The sequence below is a fragment of the Uranotaenia lowii genome, chromosome 3 (assembly GCF_029784155.1).
Source record: "Uranotaenia lowii strain MFRU-FL chromosome 3, ASM2978415v1, whole genome shotgun sequence".
NCBI lineage: Eukaryota > Metazoa > Arthropoda > Insecta > Diptera > Culicidae > Uranotaenia > Uranotaenia lowii.
In genome coordinates this window covers 225,582,701-225,607,285 of record NC_073693.1, presented here as the reverse complement: position 1 = coordinate 225,607,285, position 24,585 = coordinate 225,582,701, and the positions used below count along the sequence as shown (strand labels likewise).

The 24,585-nt window shown below is 37.6% G+C and overlaps 1 protein-coding gene across 1 annotated transcript in view; it reads left to right on the top strand.

The window, feature by feature from the left end:
- Nucleotides 1–287: 287 nt before the first annotated feature.
- LOC129753134 (uncharacterized) overlaps nt 288–24,585 on the top strand; it is a 48,755-nt gene continuing 24,457 nt past the window's right edge. The window contains exons 1-2 of the mRNA XM_055748932.1: nt 288–336; nt 396–634. Of these exons, the coding sequence (XP_055604907.1) occupies nt 288–336; nt 396–634 (288 nt within the window). The remainder of the gene's footprint in view (nt 337–395; nt 635–24,585) is intronic.

Here is a 24,585-nt window from a genome sequence, read left to right as displayed (position 1 = left end):
TCACCCTCCAACTCACCAACCATACCCAAATGAAGAACACTACACAACATCTACCAGGAAATGAATCAACACGACAACAATCCATCAACACATAACCCGGACTACAACCAACCGTCAACTAGCACAAACCTCCAACAAACTCCACGCTCTGATCCATCCGAACAAATTCCAGCCAACAACCACCATCCTGAAAACTTCAAGACCATACATATCGCTGCTAGCAGATCGCGTGATCCAATGCTCAGCTGCCGATTATCCCAAAGTCAGAGTAACAAGCAGAAAAAAACATGACAGTGGGAGACTTGTTCAGCCGAGTGATGGGCCCGAAACGAATCGGTGAGAAATCCAACTTAATTTACCAAATTCCATGCCAAGATAATTCGATTTTCGGAAAGGCCTCAGTACGGTGGATGCCATTCTACGTGTTATCAAAGGGGCAGACATAGCCGGACTAAATAAGAGGAGAAGAGACCGATTTTGCTCAGTAGACACCCTTGACGTGAAGAACGTCAATTGGGCAGCGATTGCGTCGTCGCTCATTCATATGAGGATTCTGGTATATATCTATAGGATGGCCGAATGTAACTTCCGTAAACGCCAACTACAGTATATGACCGGCGAGGGACTGGAAACAGTGAGTGTCTCGGCTGTGACTCTACAAGGATCGATTCTTGGCCCGGTATTGTGGAACATCGTTTACGACAAACTGCTGAGACTGCGTCTACCCACGGGAGTGAGACTTGTGGGATTTGCCGACGACGTGGTACTGTCGGGTAGAGTGGTCTCACGTCGCCGTCGGATGAGCCACTCAATTCGGGTAGGATAACATCACCGTTGGGATTCATCTGAGTCGCAAGCGTTAGAGACCCGTGTGCTGTGTGACGTGTGCTGTGACAGGCGCGAGTCTAGGATAAGCTGCCTCAAAATTTCCAGCCAAAGGAAGGAGGAAGACCGGACCACGGTCGGAGTAGAGTGCCTTCTCGGCGGGTGGCATTCGAATAGTGTGCGTCTGATCCTAGCAGTAAAGCATACAAAGATTAAACTCTACCTTCTGCGTATGTCAAGCTGTTGTGTACGTCGTGAACGTTGTGTAGGATACCTCAACCGCTGCGGATTATCTGAGTAGAACGCGCTCCCTACGAAGGAAGCTGCGGGGATAAGGCTTGACCCTCTTCGCAGTCGAACTTGTAGGGGGTAGAGGCTTTACACCGCGAAATACAGTTGGGTTAAGTGACTTCACGTTGTCAGCGGGTGAGTCACTCGAGTTGATGTAGGATGACGTCTTCGCCTGGAATCATCCGAGTAGTTTTCGTAATGCTCCGGACGTGTGCTGTGACAGGGGCGTTTTCAGGATTAATTGCTCTCGATCCGGCATACGGACGGGCAAAGAGGAGAGGTCCTCAAACCAATTCATACGGAGCTAAGATCTCGAGTCGTTAGAGGAGAGGTCATTGGTTCCTTGCAGTGGTTTCTAACAGAGGCGGAGTGCACAATAGTCGTGCAAATCACGCGAGCCTCGAGCTACGAGTAGAGGCCGGACCTCAAGGCGTCAGAGGAGAGGTGCTTAGTTTTGCAGGTGCGGATGAGAATTATAGCCCGAGGCTCCAGGTAGAATTCATGGAGTAGGGGTACATAGTGTCATGAACCGACCAATTGCGACCATGGATCCAGATTAGCGTACTGTGGGACGCTGTGGCTCGCCGTGCCTTGTAATGCAATCCGTAAAAGGATTTACCGCCTGGGTGATCAACTAATAGAAACTACATTTGAATTACCAACAGGCTACAACAAACACACACTTAAGTTCATAGAAATGTGTCACATTAATAATACACCCAACACCGTAAATCTGAGAAAAAATCTCAGGACAATTTTTGCCTCTGTTCTAAGCATATTACACGAACACAACAACAGAAAAAAAACAACGAAAATCCGGCAAAAACATCGATAGTTATAAAACATCGAAACAAGCATATGAAGAATCGATCCAAATACCGCCTGAAGGTTGATTTTGAAAAAAGTAAGCACTCAAATTCAAATTATGTGTTAGACACATTTTTTTAGTTAAGATAGAAATTTGAATTAATACAGTGAGCAAAATAAGAATAGTACTAGGGTAGGAGTACCTACCTCCGTCGTATCCCTCTGATTCGTCTTAATTCATGAATGCATGTTTGAGAGCCGAAAACTCACTTTCCACTTTAGTTGGCTACGTCACATGATAAACTTACGCATTTGAATTTATTCTCTATCACAAATTTGTCACTTTTCAAACTATTTTTTGAGATATTTGATTCTGAAATCGCGAAGTGAAATTAATTATTGGCGCACTCCGCCATATTGAAAGACGAACTTAGTGATCCCCTCAACGTGTTTCTTTGCTTTAACGCTTCCTGTCAATGCATGTAACGATCAAAATCATAACATTCAACAGAAAAATGTCGAAATAAAATTAGAAAAATTATTTCAAACTAGTCTGATTTGTATAAATTTATCAATTTTTGATTGAAATCCAATCGCTCGGCCCCCATAATTCGTCGTTATTTAGCGACAAGAATGGGAAACCGTTTTGCAATAATTGGAATTAGACCGGTTTATTTTGACTATTTTTTGCTGACCACAGTTGGACTTATAGAGAATGAACATAATTGATTTAAAAGTAATTTTGATTATTTTGACCACATTGAAACTAGGGACTTAATGCGCTGGGAGATAAGTGCAAAAAGTCTATTTATATTTATAAACTAGCTGTTCCCATACGAACTCCGTTTCGCTTTCAACTTGGAATATGTTATGAACAGTTTGTAAGAAAGTCAATAGCCAAATATTATCCAGATTCATTTCCGAATTAATTGTTAAGTTATAATTGCAAAAATATGGAACGAACACCTCTTCTGTCGTCTGCTACTTCATTTGAAATCAGGAATTGATTGCCCGTGCCAAAAAAAACCCCGTGTAAAAATTTCGAGTCGATCATCGCATAACAACGCAATTATTGCCAAAAAGTTAAACTCCTTTTGGTGGCCTCTTATACAATCTTTGATATCTGAAGTCGATTGTCCGTCTCTGAAAACTACCGTGTGCAAATTTTCATCCCAATCCGATGTATAATAACGACGATACTTCAAAAATATTGTAAGGTTAATATGGATGACCCCATTGCCGGCCCCTTACACTGGATTCAATACCTAAAATCGATTGATCGTCCCTTAAAACTCTCGTGTACCAATTTTCATCTAAATATATGTATAATAACGACAATATCGCAAACACAGTGAATAGTTAATATGGACGACCCCTTAGGCCGACCCCTGACTTTAATTTGGATAAGTGAATTCAATTGTTTGTCCCAAATAACCCCTATGTGCCAATTTTCAACCCAATCTGATGTATAAAAACGGCAAGATGACTAAGATATTGAAAACATAATATTGACAAACATAATATCTTAGGAAGCTTGAATATATGTGGCCTAATAGTTTTATCATCAAAAGAATTAACTGCTTTTTTATCTTTTCCATCCCTTATCTAATGAAAATATCTGTTGAAGATTATCCCACTTTTCAATATGAATGATTTTATTGAGCATGTCGAAAACTCACTTTGCATGTTTTCAACTGCATAAACTCTGAATCTAATCAATTTTTCTATCTCTATGAGGAATTCCAAAAATATAAAAATTTTTGACCCTCAAAGCCCCCCAGCGGCGGTAAAGAGCATTTTGAAAGCCACTACTATTCTAATTATTTTTCTAGTATTTTTCAATCAAAATGTAGGCTTGAAATTGTATCCAAATATCTCGTACCGGTAGCATGTGCTTTCAACAGTAGAAGGTACAAAAAACACCCGCCAAAATTTTCACTTTCAAATTTTTAATGCTCAGCAAGCTTTGATTTGCTATCCAGTACATGTGAGCTCTGGATGGTCGTTTCTAATAGCCTGCCCTTGGTGATGGTGAAAATAATCCCGCCAACGAAACGAACGGAAACGAAAGTCGGTTCACAAAAATGGGTGCCATGACTTTTGGATCGGGGGAATAAAACCGTTGTTGAATGGACGACCGCCTTCAAAAGGGGTCATCCGAAAATCTAAAAACATTTTTCATCATTCCTGGTCCTAATGAGCACCCATGCCAAATTTCAGCTCTCTAGCTCTTAAGGCAGCTGAGCCTATTGAAGACAAACATACAAACAAACAAACGGAAATTACTTTTTATATATATAGATAGATTACTCGAATGTATTCAGCATTGCGTATAATGTGTGGTTTTAAATGATCTAGCTTAGTGGTTGGTGTTTTGCAAATTTTTTACTTACAGTACCGTGCATAATTTAACAGAAGTTGGGATGCACGCAAGAATATCTCCAACTTTACACATATCTAACGTTCAACTCCAATGACATTGTTTCTTCAAAATTTAATATTTTAAGATTTGATTATTTTTGATTCTATTATCTGATGACATTAAACATTTTCTTAAGAATTTGAAACATGTGATACCTAAATTCTATGAAAATTATACTTTTTGAACTTTTTTCATTCAAACTGCAATATCTGACATACGACCAAACGCTTTGCTCTACAGAATGGTCACTGAGAGATTCTTGAAAACTAAAACTTAAACTTCTTCAGTTTTCAGAGATTCTCTGAATGGAAATCTATAACAACTCTAACTACTGACCAGAATACATGAGTCTCTCGTTTGGATCTCAACACAAGTTTCAATAAAAAATCGAATTCGGTAGATTTTTTGTACATACATTCGTTCAAGATTCTACAAAATCGAACCCGCTCATATTCTGATTCCTCCCATATAAGTTTTAAAACTTGACTCATGTTTGTTGATTTTTGTAAATTCTCAGTGAATTTTCAACAAAATGTGGTTCGTCGTTTGTGACATATTACAGTTTGAATGAAAATTGTCGAAAAGTCTAATTTAAGTTGAATTACTGTACGTCATCTCCCAAAAATTTGAACCCAAAAACTTGCATTTAGCTGATTTAATTTGCAACAACAAAACAAAATGACAACAACACAATGTTAGAATAACGGAGCGTGAATTTCCGAGAAAAAAACTTTCTTGCAAAAACTTTTATCGCTCGTAAAAAAAACTCGAATAGATGAGCTGAACCAGTCTAATGTGCATTTCACGCATCAACGTGGCGTTGTTTTGTTTCGATATTCTGCGCCAGGGTTCCCACATGAATAAGAACACAAATGTTGACAAAACGCATGAGTGATTCTGCCTTTTCTCCAATCTCTTACTATTCAGTGCCATTATGTAGAAAAACATATAGTTATTTTATAAATGTTGATGTTCTTTAAATATGTGCGGTTTCTGTGTAAATTTGTGCAAAGTTACTAGTGAAAAATGTCTGAATGATCGTTAAAAAATCTTATTTTACAGAAAAATCCTGGCTCATGGCAGCCCTGTCCGTTGGAGAGTGTGTTGGTATAAAAAACACTTGCAGGCAGGATTCAATTTGTAAGGTCTAATATTGTGCTGCCTGTAATTGTCCCAGCCAAGCAATGGTACCTTGCTACAATGAAGCTAACTTTGATCTGCTTTCTAGTTTCATGGGGAGACCATTTTATTGCGACCTTGATCTAATCCGAACTATGCAGTTGTCCCGCGCGGTTGATCGGTGCGAAGTAAATGATAGCATTTGAATGAACCGCAACTGCAAAATTTTAAAACTATCCCTCAATAGTTTGAGACAATTTCGGTAGCATTTAATAGAAGGTATGATATTTTGCTGCCTGCAAATGCATAAGCCAAGCAATAGTAGACCTGTTTACAATAAAGCTATGCTAGTTTCATGGCTTATTGCGACTGGTTACTTGAGAGAAAGTTTGCTATTATCCTGCACGGTTGATTCGTTTGAAGTAAGTTAATACCAATTGCATGAACCGCAACCGCATTTTTTTTAATTTTTCCCAGAAGAGGGTGGAATGAATTGAGACAATTTCGGTCTCCTTGTACGACGGAAGTAAGGACCTGGTACGACAATGAGGGAACTTGAAGGTGAAAAATAAATCATCAATTGGTTCAAAAGTAAGTAATGGATTGATCTATTTCCTGCATAATTTCATAACACAATATTAGGAATACAGTTCAATTCATAAATGTCAGTTTTAAACCAACATGGAAGACAATTCTATTGAAGTAAAGAAAAAAGCTTCCTTAAGCCGTTGTCTTAGGCGCCTCTACACTACTATGTGTTTTGCTTGTTAAAATATGAATGATTGAAAATCACCAAAACTTTCTTTTACAATTTGTTGTTGTAATGATACTTCTACGAATTGGTTGAATGGATAACCGCATTTTAAGGAGTTTTCTAGAATTCCAAAAGTTTTCAAAGGTTTTAAATGGGGGTTTTTAGAGATGCTTTTCTAGAACTAAGGAATTTGATATTTGAGCTGTAATTTTTACCAAACTACCTACTTTCTTCATTGAAATGACGCGAAATGATGAAACAAACATTCTGGGTATATTTTGAAACAGAAAAAAACAGGTTGAAATGGATGGTCTCAATATTGATTTTCCAGGTTTATTTAGGCCCATATTCATCATTTCGAGGAAGTTTTCAAACACAGTTTTATTGGAGTTCACGCTGCAGAAAGCTTTTCCGGATTTACAAAAAAAATCACCAGCACAAGAATATACCAACGCCAAATTTTCTGCTCAACTCAACTTCCGATTGAATTCCAAATCATACCAATAATACTGCTAGCCGTCCTGTCCATCAAGCTCCATCAGAAAGTACAAAATTATTCTTATTATCGGTCCAAGAAATTCACTTTTAGTGACCTTGATGAAATTATAATTTTTTGATTTTGTGATCTTAGATTTTCCAAGGCGGTCACACGGTACCAAATACTTATTTCTTGACCAAAATCATTCAGCACACCTGAATTAATCACAAATATTCGAAAATGGGCATAAATTTGGTTTAATTGCAAGATAGTGCTGCCATCTATGACTTGAAACTAGAGAAATTGTGTTTGACTATTTGAAAACATTAGTATTTTTGAATATGAAGCCTGATTTTTGATAGAAATTCTGCCTCAAATCTTAGTTTCGTCATTTTGCATCATACTTATGAATGCTAACAAAGTAATCAAGCAGGTTGATAAAGTATTATTGCTCAAATATCAAATTCCTGAACGCTAGAGGAGCATTTCTTAAAACCTCCTTTTAAAACCTTTGAAAACCTTTGGAATTCTAGAAAACTTCTTTAACACTAGAAAGACCGCACCAGTCAAAATGACTGGTTGGACACTTTGATTGTTGAATATCTTCTAAACACTTCTCTTTAAAAATTCGCAAAAAATTCGACTTTTCATGAATTTTGAATCTCCACAAAACTGTTTTTTTTTATTTCACTAGCTCTTTTAATAAGCGAGAAAAATTTCGCCATGGACACTCGGACCGTGACCAGTCAAAATGACTGGTAAAATTCACAACCCTATAACCAAAGATCCCTAACTATCAAGATGATCGGGCATATTATTTCACGAACGAATCTTCGGAGACAACAACACAATGCATATAGTGCTGCCATCCAACGAGATGGGATCCAAGCTTTGCACTTGACGATTGCCCCTCTCACTTATACATTGAAAACAAACGTCACTTTTCCCAAACAAGATTTTTGTTTACATTGTTCACGCCAATCAATTTGCACTATGGGTGAAATGTTATTCTTTTCCACTGTTGATGGAACATTTTGTTGCTACTGGCCGTCTCCATTCAACCCTGACCCCGATCGTTTGCCAGCGGAACGGATTACCCTAGCATTCATCAAAATTTAAGAAAATTCGCTACACCGCACACAGGGGTAAAATATGAAAAAGGCGATCTAAACTATTTTCCGCCGAAACTATGCGTTTTAGACCTATAGTGTCTTCGAGACAAATAACCAACATTACATGAGCTAGAAAATTAGTTTTTTTGAAAAATTGATTAATCCACCTAGTAGTGAGTTAGAAAAACTAACTTTTTTATATCCATTTTAGAGCTATATTGTCTGAGAAAAGTTTTTAGCTTGAACCAATTCTAGCAATTTTGCTAAGAAAGTCATAGCTGTTACATAAATCGTTTCAAAGTTATGACAAATTTTAGAAAAATAACATCAATTTTTAAATTGCGACCCAGAGATGGGTCTTGACTCAAACATTCAGTCAGCGAAACTTTTTTTGTAGAGAAATGAATCCAACTTAGATGAAATTTCAGGGACTAGATAAGAGAAAATCGATGTTGAAAAACATGCGAAAAAAATTCGCCTTGTCTCCCGGTGAGACTTGAACCCACATCTTGCGCCTCTCCGGGGCCCATGTATTAACATTCTACTACAGGAGACCAACCTGTGGTATGAATATTATACTGGTTGAGTGTCGATGTCTATCGGAATGAAGGGAATAGTTCTCCCATATGATCAAAATCATTTTTCTCGGTCTATTTCTATTCCCATCATTTCATCTTACGGTAGTTGGAATCAAGTTTGGACATTTTTAGGCACGGCAAGATTTGCATTGCCTTCTCATATCCTGCACGGGTTGTCAGTTATGATGAGAAATGATGCGTTTGCCGTATTTGGATATCCAGCCAATTTCGGTGTTTGGCACCGCCTCATTTCTATTTTTAAATTGCGACCCAGAAATGGGTCTTGACTCAAACATTCAGTCAGCGAAACTTTTTTTGTAGAGAAATGAATCCAACTTAGATGAAATTTCAGGGACTAGATAAGAGAAAATCGATGTTGAAAAACATGCAAAAAGAATTCGCCTTGTCTCCCGGTGAGACTTGATTCCAACTACCGTAAGATGAAATGATGGGAATAGAAATAGACCAAGAAAAATGATTATGATCACATGGGAGAACTATTCCCTTCATTCCGATAGACATCGACACTCAACCAGTATAATATTCATACCACAGGTTGGTCTCCTGTAGTAGAATGTTAATACATGGGCCCCGGAGAGGCGCAAGATGTGGGTTCAAGTCTCACCGGGAGACAAGGCGAATTTTTTTTCGCATGTTTTTCAACATCGATTTTCTCTTATCTAGTCCCTGAAATTTCATTTCTCTACAAAAAAATAACATCAATTTTCAGTTTTTTCAACATAACTTTTTTGCGCGTGATTTTTCAAATAAAATATGTTCTAGCGAGATTTGAAGACAGAAAAATTGTACACTTTTGCTGAATATACTGTTTAAAAATTTTGAAGTTTCAACGAGATATCTTAAAAATACTTAACAAAAATAGTCATTTTGAACTGGTTATATCTCCTGAGTTCGGACGAGTTCGGTTACATATTTTACAGTTTTGCAATCAGAAAAGTATCGTCTTTCAAACAATGTACAATTCAAAGTGACCAATTGTGATCTTCATAGTATAAATGTCAATAGAAATGAGTTAAAAATGAAGTTTTTAACGTAAACGCCAGCTGCTTTGATTTTTATGCAGTAGTGTGTGTAACAGATTACACAATTTGAGCTTGGGTCTCAGTCCGTAAAATCTATTTTGGCGCTAGTGTTCTGTCGCCAAAATTTCTCGGAAGCCGGTAGGACCTACTATAACTCAAACAAGATAATTTTTTTTCGCTTGCTTTTGGTTTTATTTGCAATTTACATTAAAGACAATGCTTCACAAATATTGCTTCAAAACCTACAATATCAGGTATAATTTATAGGCAACGTGTTGAGAAACTTCAGAGCGATGGATGCTAGAAAATATCTACTAAAACAAAACTGAAGTGAAATCGTGCACCCATGGTCAATACCCATAGCCATCCAACATGATTTAATAATTAAATTGATAATGTGTTTTAATTTTTTGATAATTATTTGAAATATTCATTTTATGACATGCACGCATTCGTCAACTATGCCAAAATGAGGTGATTCCGTGCACCCATGGTAAAAAATATTTCCATTTTATAACAAAAATGTTATCGAATAAATAACAAAATAATTTGAAAAGAAAAAAGTTTAAAATATTATGATATAAAAAATTTCCCCTTTACCAGTCATTTTGACTTGTCACGGCCCGAATAGGTATATTCAATTTGCCGGTCCATCTTGTGTTAAATGCAGTTATCTTTTCACATAATTCGTAGAAGCATAATTAATCACTTTTACACAGTAAATGTCTAGAAATAATCTTGATTTTGTTGAGGGATCGCAGCAAGCCGTGCTCGAGAACGGTCGTGTTTTTTTTCCAACGTCGCGTTTTTTCGTTTGTATTTTCGCGAATATCAATTTTGGGGCTCTGAAAAATAAAATTTCATCACTCAAAAATTCTTGGCAATTTGGAAATTGTGATGTTGGAAGTTGTTAAATTGTGAAAACAAAGTGATAATATAGTAACAAAACATGTGTGCGAGAATTGACGAAGAAAATTTAATGAACAGAAAGCACATTTTGTTGAATTTGTGTTGGAAAAGTAGGAGAAATCGTCATCATCTTCAGCCTGCACGAAGGTTGTAGGTGGAACGTGGATAAGGAACAACACCACAGCTAAGTACAATTTCTAAATTCATGATATCTTTTTTTTTGGTAGGAACCTAAAGGAGTCCATTACTGAGTATCCATACTTTCTGTTGAACATGTTTAGCGTATATCTAAATGTTCATTCATTTGGTCGCATCAGCCGTCGAAATAAAACGTGCTTTAAAAATAGCATGGTTCAGTTTTTTTTCATAAAATGAAAATATTTTAGTTTCTATTTCAAGTGAATTTTTAAAACTTTTTTAGTTGATATCATTTACAGTAAATGTTTTCTTTTCTCTGTGGTTGATGTCACAATAGCACATATTTAATTGGCCTTCGTGTATTTTTTACAGTTTCAGCTGAAATATTTTAATTTTTGAATTTTTTTTTGCTGGTCATACATTTTTTTTTTGTTTATATGAAGACATCATCTTTCATCATTAAGTTTTATTTTGGAGTTTAAAATCGAAATTGCAGAAAAGTTTTTTTTCTATTTACTTGGCATAGTCTAATATTTTGTTTTGCATGATTTGTGTATGGAGGTGCTACGAAATTGTCCAAAGCCTACTTTAATTGATTTCTGAGGCCTGGTCAACACTAGGCAGTGGATGAATAGTTTTGATTGCCATGGCAAGCCCCGGATAGTGGACAAGACATTTGAAGTGCTGTTTTGGAAAACATGCTTGAATTTAATTGCTACAGTTATTCTAGGTTCATTTTGTTGAAATCAAAAGTGAGATAATACCGTGGGATGCTCATAATGAACTCTCGAGTTTTTTTTTGTTTTTTTTTTTTTAATGTAATTTTTACGTATATCTAATGTTTCTTCATTAAACAAAATACATTAGAAAAAGTTATAAAGCAACCAAAATATCAAATTTTATAATTTGATAATAAACGATAGTTTTATTTTTTTTTATATTGTAAGAATCAGATCAGACAGTTGATTCTATATTCCTTCGTTATACCTTTCATTTCAAAGTCTACAAATATAATTGATTCTTTTGAATTGATCCTGCAAAGCTTGTGTTTTTGTACTGTGTGAATTTTTAGAGACTGTTTATTCCACTTAAATCTTATCACAAAAATGGCATATCTGAAGCAAAAAGCATCACTTGACTGATGCAAAATACCTTCGCGTGTTAGGAAAAGTTTAATGCGCAGCATAACCAAATATTTGTATAACTAATTCAACGTGGCGATTTCGTAATTTAATTATTTTAGTAATCTAAATCTGTCTATTGTTCATTATTCATATTTGGAAAAAGAAATGTTAAGGAAATATACTAAAACAAAGTTCAAGAAAAAATAATTAACAATGATGAAATAGAGATACATTGGAAGATACGTTTAATGAAAATCCTTTGTAAGTTGCGCCATATTTTTACTTAACCGTATCGTAAAACGAAAATATTTTTATGAATTTTTTGTTGTGTATCATTACAATGAGGCCAGATTCAGTTAGGTAAGCATAGGACAAACCAACCACAATACAATGAATTTTTATTGAAATCTTCAGTCGGTTTAAGTTCGGATTTTCATTTAATTCTAGACAAATTGGTTAAAAAGTATTCAATAATTTATTACCAGAACCGTTTCATTTTTTTTAATTTCTTCATAACGAACCTTATACTTAATTTAATATTGTAATGAACTTTTTTAAAATACGGATATGAGAATATTTCTTTTAGTTTGTATGGTTCAATCAAATTTTCCACCCCAATAAGGGCCGATATCTACGCTTGAACCTGATTCACAATTCCACTTCAGTTTATAATAATTCGTTTCGATAATGTACACTTATGAATATTACAAGTAATTTCAACGCAATATTTTCTTTGTCGATCTTCACTTTGCTGGGGGAAAACCAAAATTTTAATCTATTCTACAAATTGAAATCATTGAAATTGTTTTTAGGATTGGTTTCAATATGCAGCATTGGTACATAGCAACGTGTTAAAAATATTAATTATTTTGCAGATACCACTCGAATACAAATCGTTCAATCTGATTTTTATTGAATTAGCCTCAGGAGGAGAAGCTATGAGTTTCATTAGGAAACTTAGGAGTTCTAGGAGCATAGGAGCATAGGTTTAAAGTGGTAATATCACTTACCAAAGTGATTTCCATTCCACATCACCCTTTCCCCCAAAAAAAACAGCGTGAGATTTGTGGAGAGATGGCGTACAGCCGGTCTCCGCAAAACAAATCATCACATGTGCTGCACTTCCCTTCCTCTATCGACTACATGGACTTGGCCGGCGTCGTTATTGGTTCGTTTAAAAGTAGGAGATCCTCAAAATTGTACAGTGAGATTGTATTGCTTGTTCCCAGCAATCTTTCAATTGGTTCATTGTGCAACGTTGATTATCTCGAACCAATCACGGAGTGCAACCATTATGCCATTGGCTGGGAGGGGCCGCAGGTGGACCGTAGTTGATAGCAAGCTCAAGCTCAAGCTCAAGCTCAAGAAATCATCTTATTTTTTGTTGAAAAATACGGTACTATTCTTATTTCGCACCCTTTTTCATATTTTTGGTCCTCAACGCCAATTGCAATGTCCAAAAAAAGGAAATTTATGCTAGATTTATCCGTTAAACAATTCAAAAACAAATAGTAGAAGAAAATTTTGGTGATTTTCTATCATTCATATTTTTAAAACGAAACACATAGTGGTGCTATTCTTATTTCGCTCACTGTAGTATAATCCACTCACAATGCAACTAAACTTAAACGCCAAATCTCATGCTCATGCTTTTGTGAGTACAACATGACACTTATCCAACCATCACTATTTTTTAAACTATAAAGCATATCATCATACCACTTGAAGAATCTCTAAGGATGGTGTTAAACGATTAAATGATAAATTCTGCTTTTATTTCAAACTTTAATTCGAATTCGTTTTCTTGTGTTTCGGAAATTTTGACTTGATATTTCTAGTTGCTAATAAGGATCATCATTTTGTATTATTTTTCAATTACTTACCGGAAGTAACATTGTTTTGAAACTTTGATTCGGATTTATTTTGAGTTTATTTAGTAAAATTTATTATTTTTTGAATTTATGCGATGGTCTTGAATAATTATAATTATCGGCTGGTAAACGGTGGATAATGTGCAACACGAGACCCCATAGTGGTCATATCACCTCTTATTCACAACTCCTATCTCTACCTCCCCGCGGTGCCGGCTGGGGTGCGAGTAACCTAAGCGGAGATCGGGTACCCAACCCCGGTGGATGCTTTGGTCGCATGCAGACTGAGAAGGTGGCCGCATGCGTCTGTTCCCCAGGTCAGGGGCGGTGTGCAACAACAACCGAGCGTCTGTTCTCCAGGTCAGGGGCGGCTCAAACAGCGTCTGTCTTGCAGCAAGCGGCTGAATTTATGAAATGCGGCTCTCGCCAGCTAGGTCCAAGATGGCAGCCCCATCGCGGGATAGGGACTGTGTGAAAGGATCAAACCAATACCGCGTCATTCGCCTCAAGCGTGCACACAGGGAGTCATTCCGTCAGCCAGTCGACAAGCAGGCGAGTCAGCCGAGTAGTGCGTGCGATTCCCGTGGCAGCAAGTGATCCGATGGGCCACTAGTGCTTCTTCCGGGCTTCGGAGCTCCGGACAGATTTGCACATTTGGCGACCGTGACAGGGGGTATTTCGTTATCTTGATAAAATGAGATATCATTAAAAAAAGAATCGTACACCGAAAAAACTTTTCACATGAACGCTACGTGAAAATGTACATAGATTTTTGCCACCATGAAAATCACGTGAAATCTACGTGAATTTCAGGTAGCAAACAGAACTCGTACAGCAAGCAGAATTCACGTAATTTTCATTTGTAAGTGAAAGCGTACGGGAAAATAACGTAGATTGGATGTGAATAAGGATTCTATCTACTGCATACTTTTCACGTAGATTTAATTAAAATATGAACGTATTGTGTTGTATTTCGCATCAATGAAATAATAAATTATTTATTCGGAAAAAAGATTTTATTTACCGGAATTTATATCACATCACAATAACTTTTTAGTTACCCGCATAAAAAAGTATACACAACTTTTCACAATTGAACTTCACTTTACATTTCTTCACTTCACAAAGTCTCCAAAAAATTGTATTTCATTTAGCAATTGGCTGATCGTCCCAGCTGCTCCAATTCCGCATCCTGTTGAAATGGCAAAATATGTAAACAACAACCAAAGAATGATATTTTTACTTATACTTACAAAAATACAGCTTCTCCACCGCAATAAAAACTGCTCTTTACGACAGTCGATAGCACTTGAATTCACGCGCGCCATATTGGGTACCTTTGTTCTTTCACATAGATTTTAGGCAAATGAGCCCTTCAGAGCTAAGTGAACATCACATAAAATTCAACAAACCTGTTTGTGATTGGAAGTTCACTGGATTTTCACGTAAATCGAACGTGTCTTTGTTTTGAAGCATGACAACTATGGGAATTTCACGTAAGGATTAAGTGATTTCGTATTAGCTTCCAAGTGCTTCACGTAAACCAAGCAAAAATTCACGTAATGAGTGCCTACGTGAAAATCTAGGTGAATTTAAAGTGTCCTTTTCGGCTGAGTGTAGCAAAAAGCAAAACAAACGTGGTTAACGATTCACGATTAATTTATTTGCATTACACATGATTGAAAATCAAGTAGTTTATAAATACCCATCGAAAAACAAGTGTGTCAAAATGAGTAGTTCGAATACTCATTATGTGAAAAGAAGTTAAAACAAATAGCAACGCTGTCGGAAGTCATCTAGCTTGATGTGTAAAAAAGAAAACGTGCCACATATAATAATTTACAAGTTTTTTTTTGCAAATGAGCGGGCTATGAAATAATTCTGAAACTGGAATTGGTGAATTTAGTTTAATTGAAGTTCCGTTGAGGGGACAACAAGCAAAAAAAAAATGAAATTTTAAGCGAGTCGTAAGGACAGCTTGACCATGTTCACAATTTCAAGCGGGTTGAGAGGACAGCTTGGAATTGTAAGGCGAGTTGAGAGGACAGCCTGAACATATCGATAGAAATTCCAAGTGAGTTAAGAGGACAGCTTGAAAATGAAAGGCATGTTGAGAGGACAGCCTGAACATATCGATTATAACTTCAAGCGGGTTGAGAGGACAGCTTGAAATTGGAAGGCGAGTTGAGAGGACAGCCTGAACATGTCGATTACAACTTCAAGCGGGTTGAGAGGACAGCTTGAAATTGGAAGGCGAGTTGAGAGGACAGCCTGAACATATAGATAGAAATTCAAAGTGAGTTAAGAGGACAGCTTGAAAATGAAAGGCGTGTTGAGAAAACAGCCTGAACTTATCAATTCAAGTTTCAAGCGAGTTGAGAGGACAGCTTGTAATTTGAAGGCGAATTGAGAGTAGAGAGTACTTTATCTTTGGGAACCAAGCGGGTTGGAAAAACAGCTTGAAAAAAGAATGAATGGAAACACTTTGGACTCTGGCTTGCGATAAAATTGAAATTTAAAACGAGTCTAGAGGATTGCTTGATATTTAAAAAGATCGAATCGAAATGAAAGTTTATATATCTTTTCAAATTGAAAATCAAGCGGGTTGGGAGAACAACTACGAAGCGAGTCGAGAGGACAACTTGAAATGAGGAGAAAAAAGCGTGTTGATGGTACAGCTTGTAGAATGTTTGTAATAAGGATGAACCATAAAGCGAGATGTCTGCTCAAATAAGGACAGTTATCTCATTGAAGGAATCAACTGGAATTGGGATAAGAACAAATGATGAAAAAATGTAGAATGTAAGTCGAGTGGAAAGTTTGAAGGTGAATAGAATACTTTGACAGAATGTTGAGAGAACAGTTTCAGTTTCTTATAAAATAAATAATCAAACGAGTTGTGAGATGAGAGTAACCAGTGATAGACGAGAAATAATTGTCCAAATCGGGAACATAATTTAAAATAAGAAACATGAATGAAAAATATGAAATATTGGTTTTCTCAATTCAACTCGGAGATCGAACGTGTAATCGTTGATTTATAGCACCGTTTTATTGATTATATGTTAACCGTGTATCAAATTTGTAAAACGGCAATTCATTTATGCAAAATATAAACAAACATGACTAAGCTTAAAACCACTGAGACCCAACATGCCTACAAAATTTGATATTTGGGGGTTTACATAGTTCGCATTTTGTGGAAAAATTGTCGTAAATTCTCGTCGCAGAGTAATTCGGTGATCAAATAGAGATCTCATTCCGTTGAAGTATTTAAGATTATTTCGTTTAACGGAGATTGAAATAGAGGTAAAAATTCTACCGTAGAATTGATAGAATGCATGGCAGAAGCCAAGTAGACGGAGAAACAAATTTGCTGTCCATTATCTTTTTTTCTAGAAAACCTCATAAAAAAGAAACGATTCAAACAGTTTCTTCTTTATTGTTCCAAAGTTATTTTGTTTGGGATAGGAAGGGGATGTGTGAATGGATCAAACCAATACCGCGTCATTCGCCTCAAGCGTGCACACAGGGAGTCATTCCGTCAGCCAGTCGACAAGCAGGCGAGTCAGCCGAGTAGTGCGTGCGATTCCCGTGGCAGCAAGTGATCCGGTGGACCACTAGTGCTTCTTCCGGGCTTCGGAGCTCCGGACAGATTTGCACAGGGACTTTAGGCTAACAACCTACTGCTCCTGATATCTTGTATTGTTACAGAAACTGAGAGAAGAAATAACCGAATTGGAACTTTGGCAACGACTTATAGCATGAAAACACGGACTAGAATTGGAACTTGGAATGTTTTGACCCTTGCCCAGCCAGGAAAGCTGACTCAACTTGCTAGAGAAGCTAGCCGCCTCAAGCTAGAGATATTGGGACTGAGCGAAGTCCGTTGGCCTAACACTGAAGAACACAAGACACAGTCCGGGCAAGTACTGCTTTACTCTGGCATACGAGGAGAACATGCTACTCGGGAACGAGGAGTTGGTTTCCTGTTAAGCCCGCAGGCCCATGCGGCCCTCATAAGATGGGAACCGATAAACGAAAGAATAATCGTAGCCAGATTCAGAACACGGGTTAGAAACCTTACAATGGTCCAGTGTTATGCGCCAACTGACGTTGCCGATTTGCAGGAAAGAGAGCAGTTTTACAGTCAATTGAACAGCGTGGTTGAGAGAATTCCGAAGGGGGACATTCAAAAACACTTAGGCGACTTCAACGCAAAGATTGGCTCCGATAATCAGGACTTTGAGCGCATCATGGGGCGCCATGGCCTAGGACAGATGAGCGAAAACGGAGAGCTGTTTGTAGAATTTTGTGGCAACAACAACATGGTGATCGGTGGATCGCTCTTTCCCCATCGACCAGCACATAAGGTCACTTGGGTATCCCGAGATGGCCGAACAGAAAATCAAATTGACCACATCTGCATCAGTCGAAAATGGAGAAGGAGCCTTCTTGATGTCCGCAACAAACGAAGCGCAGACATTGCATCTGACCATCACCTCGTCCTTGGCGAGATACGACTGAGAGTTGCGCGTGTCCAACGGCGCGAGGAGAAAGTCGGGTGTCGATACGACGTCCGCCGGTTGGAGAATCCAGAGGTGAAAAGGACATACGTTGAACAGCTAGAATCCCGAGCCTCGGAGCTGCCGACAGACGGAACAGTCGAAGAACAGTGGTGTGGAATCAAGAATGCCTTTATCACGACGAGCCATGGTACTCTCGGTAAAGTTTGTGGAAGACGAGGTGAATGGATGTTGGATGAAACCTGGAGGATGATCGATGATCGGAGAAAGGCGAAAGTCGGAATTGAGCAGGCATGTACCGGATCAGCCGCCCGCTTACGATATACGGAGCTGGAAAAGGCAGTTAAACGAGCTTGTAGACGAGACAAGAGAGCCTGGACAAACTCCCTAGCCGAAGAGGGAGAAAGAGCCGCCGCCATTGGAGATATCCGATTATTATATGATATTTCTCGCCGCCTTAGTGGTGCAAGGACTAATGCAAGAATGCCGCTGAAAAACCAAGCAGGTCAGCTGCTGACAGATCGAAAAAATCAGCTCAAGCGTTGGACTGAGCATTTTGATCAACTTTTCCGAGTTACAAATAGCAATGGCCAACAGAACCCGCAGCTCGAGGCGCCCGCAGTAAGTCGCATTAATGGCGTCAACTCGGAAGCGCCCTCGCTGGCTGAAATAGAAACGGCAATCAAGGACATGAAATCCAACAAAGCGCCTGGAATCAATTGCATTCCTGCTGAAATGCTCAAAGCCAACCCTGCCTTGTCAGCACAAATGTTGCATCGTCTTTTTGCTGACATTTGGGATACTGCAACATTCCCGGCCGACTGGATGCAGGGTATCCTCGTAAAGGTCCCAAATAAAGGAGACCTAACAGAGTGCGGTAACTGGCGAGGCATAACTTTGATCTGTACAACCCTCAAAGTACTCTGCAAAGTGATCCTGAACAGGATCCAGGAGAAAATCGACGCTACACTCCGACGGCAACAAGCTGGATTCCGATCCGGACGATCATGTGTGGACCACATCACAACGCTACGAATAATACTGGAACAAATCAACGAATTCCAGGACTCTCTTCTGCTGGTGTTCGTTGATTTCGAAAAAGCATTTGACCGACTTAACCACGAAAACATCTGGGCTGCTCTTAGACGACGAGGGGTCCCAGAGAAACTAGTCCATCTCATCGAAGCACAGTACGAGGCATTTTCGTGCAAGGTCTTGCACGAGGGTGTCTTTTCCGAACCAATCCCGGTAACTGCTGGAGTGAGACAAGGATGTATTTTGTCACCGCTTCTTTTTCTCATCGTAATGGATGAGATTTTGACTGGATCGATTGACTGTAGACCAAACCGAGGTTTGCCGTGGAATCCTTCAACAATGGAGCAACTGAGCGACCTTGACCTGGCAGACGATATTGTTTTGCTCGCCCAAACACAACAAGACATGCAGAGCAAACTCGACGACCTCACCGAAAGCTCCAAGGCAGCTGGTCTCAAAATCAATGTCGAAAAGACCAAGTCGATGGAAATCAATACAGAAAATCGTTCCAATTTCGTGGTAGCTGGACAACAGGTTGAGACAGTGGAGTGCTTCCAGTATCTTGGTAGCCAGATTACGCCTGATGGGGGGACCAAGAAGGACATCGAGACCCGGATCAGAAAAGCCCGATTTGCGTTTGCGAGTCTCCGAAACATCTGGCGGTCACGCCAGATCTCTCTACGAACTAAGATCCGAATCTTCAACTCAAACGTCAAATCCGTATTGCTGTACGGGTGTGAAACTTGGTGCACATATGCGGTGACGACGCAAAAACTGCAAGTTTTTGTGAATCGCTGCCTGCGGAACATCATCCGCGCTTGTTGGCCTGGCAACTGGATCTCAAACGTTGAACTTCATCGCCGGTGTCATCAAAAGGCGCTAAAAATCGAGATTCGGGAACGTAAGTGGAGATGGATTGGGCACACGCTGCGAAGAGATGAAAACGAGATTTGCAGAGAGGCGCTTGACTGGAATCCAGATGGGCATCGAAGAAGAGGCAGGCCCAAAAGCTCGTGGCGGCGAAATCTAGCCGCTGAAATCCGCACAGTTGACGAGAACCTCGGCTGGCAGCAAGTGAAGACGCTGGCTCCGGATCGCCAGCAGTGGAGATCTTTTATCTCAGCCCTATGCGCCGGTCATTCGGCGCTGGACCCTTAGGTAGGTAGGTAGGATGGTCTTGAGTTAGATAATAGATTCAGTAATCAATTTCCTTATTTATTATGCATTTTTTAAATTGATATTATTTCAAGCTTAATTTGAATTTTAAAGAGATTGGCTGAAGACTTTTTCTTTATTCTAAAAAAATAATAATGAAACAGTGAGGAAAATTATTTTACACTGTTTCACTCTGTTACCTTTACCTTCGCGCTCGTTTATACTTGCTGCTGCAGCTCCCGGTCTAGCAGAGCAGAGTGTAAAGGATCAGTTGTTTATGGCACGAATCAACATTAAACGGCAACAGGAGAATTACTGTGAGGTTCCCTTTCATTTTTCCGCCAGGCAGCCAACCATTTTCGCTCGGGCTGATAAAAAGGGTTGATAGAAAAAAAAAAGGAAATACGGGGGTGCTGTTGCATTTTGTATCCTGGCAGCCTGGTGAATGGAACGCTAGTGAAGGAAGCAAAAAGTAACCGGGTGGCATCACACCGACATCACAGCCAAGCCGCAGGGTTCGCATTTTGGTTTTGAGAGCTTGGCGTGAAAATCAATAACACCGAATGAGCCAGCTGTTGCTGCTGCTGCTGATGGTATCATCCTGGAATGGAGTAGAGTTGCTGCTCCGAGGCACTCCTCTTCTCTGATCGGGGCACTTGATTAGGTGTTTGGCCCCGGGAAACAATGCTGCATCATTAATGTGCACATTTTCCTCAACCCCTCCACTTGCTCTCTAGCTATTGACCTGTCGGATCTCGTTTGATGATGAGGTGAGAATAAACGGACAGATTTCATTTCAGCGACCGGGACCCAGACCCAGGGAAAGGAATCAACGTCGTTGTCGTCGTGTGATCCTGGAACCGTGATATCTTTGCTAACGAGGTTGATGAGTGAGAAATAATTGAGTTTTGCGGCTGATTGGGAGTCGACAACTCGGCCAGGCATTAGCTAGCCAGGAGGATGGAGAATTAGTTTAGTAGGGTAAGTGTTCCTTATTTGGCATGTGTACCTAATGTTAACACACCGTTCGATTTTGACTGTTTTGACCTTGTTTTTCACTTATCACTAATACAAAAAAAATAGATAATGTAACAGATCATGTGAACTTTCATTTCACAAACAAATTAGTTTTCTAACTCACAGGATTTTTCGTAAAATCTGGATTGTTTCAAAGTATGTCCAAATTGAATAAAATTGTTAGCAAATTTCTTAAAAAAACACCTATTTAGAAATGGAAGATAAAAGCTGAATATGTCATCCGATTTTTTTGAAATTTTTCGTCGGGTTGTTTTTTATCATGATTTAGGTAATAAGTATGTTAGAACCATGTTTTTTTCGTGTAAAAACTCAAAAAAGCTTATGCCCACAATTAGGAACACTATTTTCAATGTGTTCCTAATTATGGACATAGTCAAAGTTTTCCAAACTTTATCAAAGTCATAGAATGTATTTGAAATAAATTTAGTTGGTTAAATTGTGTTTTAACTAAATTTTCTACGATCTGTTAAAATCAGCTGTTTTGAGTTAATAAAACCTGATTGTTTTTTACTTCAGTGTATCTCAAAGCTGTAAATGTTGAGAAAATATTTTCTTCAGGTTGTAAAGAACGCACCCTACGCAACAGAAAAATAAACTATCAAGTTACTGAGAGCTTCTCAACGAGAACAGAATCGAAAGGAAAAATTTAAAAAAAATCTTAATAAAATACGTTGTATACCGCCACCTGGGGCATCATGCAACACTTTTCCATTTCAATGGCTTCTAAAAACCTAATGTTCACAGATAATCATACCGCTTGTACATCAAAAGTTTTAAGGTTAATGGGACATCAAATTAACGTATTCAGAAAAATATTTGGTTTCACCAGTTATTTTTAAATTTTCAATACATGCGATTTTCACCCTACTAAGGAAAATCGGTAAGTTGCAAAAACATTTGTTTTGAATGAAAAATTAAATGAAAAAGTGTGAAAAGTAATAGTTTTTGATATATTTGTGATTTCGTTACGCATAAAGCACGATCTGCAATCATTTCAGCTGATATTTTTCGGTCAAAGATTTTTATAAAAAGAAAGCATTAGGATGCTGTATACATTTAGTGGTAAAAAAATACTACAACAAAATTTAAAACGATATTCCAGCATATGAAAACAAGATTTAAACTGTGAATCATTGATTTGCATGTCGATGCATTTTAGCCCAGACTGCTATCGGAATTTTCAAAATATTTATTAAAAAAATTAAATGATTGTCCGAAAGATATTTATACACCAACAGTGTTGATATAGGATTTTAAAATCAATATAAAGTGTGTAGGTGATAAGCCAATCCATCATACTGTGTAAAGTTTTTGACGGTGTCAAAAAATATAAAAATTTCGATTTTTCAAATTTTCTATGAGAATCAAAAACTTCAAAAAACTCTCTCACGACGTGAGATACTATGGCATCATCGTTTTGTTCTCATTAAATGTTAATTTTATTACATTATACTCAAACAAAATTTGAATAAGTGTTGTGAGTTGTGACACACAAATGTTGCATCTAACCATGCTGTTGCATGATGCTGTGTTCGACTATATCTTATTTGCATCCATTACAATGAATTTTCTACTTTTTGAAATATAATAAGTGTATCCATTGGAAAAGATAAAGTTTGAATTCTAAAAAGCTCAACATCCACTAGTTTCTTGAAAACTAGCGTAAAGGAATACTGTGTAGGATTTAAATAGTCATTAAATATTTCTCTATTCATATTCCAAAAACGTTGTAAAATTTATAAAAAGGTGAGTTTTGAGATTGTTCTCATTAAAGTATAAAAAAACAGATCCATATGCAAAATCAGGAACCAATATTGGGTACGCGGATACAATTTTCCTCATATGTAAACATTAGGAACACCCTTATGTTAACATTAGGAACAATTAGTGCCAAATTAGGAACATTGACACACTTTATAAAACATGATATTTTTTGTAAATTAAAGCTTGAAATGATTATTTTAAATCATATAAGAGTTCAGAAAAAAATTTGGAACTTAGTTACCAAAAAATTGTATATCTAAGAATTCATGATTCGGCCTACTAATATGAAAGCTCAAAACCTCTTACATAATATAGCGAAATTAGGCTCACTTACCCTACATAACTATCGAGTTGTCGTCTTTGTCTGGCATATGTCCTCTGCTCTTCTCCTTTTCGATTTCCGTAGTCTTTAGTCGACCACTTCCGATGCATGCCTCAAAGCCGGCGGATGGTCAATTATGGTGCGTCATAACTGATTTGAGGAGCCTCTGGTGAGGAACCACACAATCAGTTGATTGCGGGCTCTCTGATCAGCGCTGAAATTTCAAACTTAATTTAATTTGCGCTCTAACTATGTGATTGAATTAGTCGGAGACAATATAACTGGCTAATTAAAGATTAGAACAAAGACATTAAAAAGGTTTTCAGAAAAAAAAACATTGAAGAAAACTGTCTGAAAATATTGTAATGATGAACAAAATTTAGAAATACATTACAAGGTTTTGAATGTTCAGAACAATAGATTTTTATTACATTATATGTCTTTTGAAAAACATGGGCTACATATAGTTGTTAGCTATCAAAGGTAGAGCAGTATATTTTGCTGTTCATGGTTATGAGTCGTGAATATGATCACAATACACATAATTTTTAAATACGTTTTATTCTAATTTCAATACTTTGAAACATTGTATTTACAAGGAAATCCAGATTATAAGATCGCACAGTGAATATCTCAAATCTCAAGAATCTATTTCAAAAACTAAATAAATTTAACTTATTTTACTAGAAACCTAACAATTTTTTTTGAGACATTTTGAAGAAGTAGAACGGTTATTTTAAACTGCAATCAAACGAGGCCTCGAAATTTGAATTCAGTTAGGAATAATGACTATACCAAAAATGCCCAATATATAAGTAGTAAGTTGATTTCTTAAACCATTTTTTTATACTCATGATCATCACACAAATACGAATAAATTATAAACTTTACTTAAACGAGCCAAAAAACATCGGAATAAAGTTTTAAGTGATAAGTTAATTATTTGAAATTATGTTCCTTATGTTGAACTAGAATCAAATTTGAAAGGAATATTTCCGAGACACCAACTGTATTGAAATTTATGCATATCAACAAGCCGATTTTAAAGTAAGATTCAGCACTCAGTTTCATAATTCAGATTCAGAATTCAAATTCAGAATTCAGATTCAGAATTCAAATTCAGAATTCAAAACAGTATGTCCTTACCCGATTAAGGAACGGTCACACCTGGATAACGCACAAATATTTAATGTAAGGAGAGAAAACACCAATATTCTAAGCAAGCTGACGGCGAAACACATATTACTTGAATGCTGGAAATACGACAGCAAAAT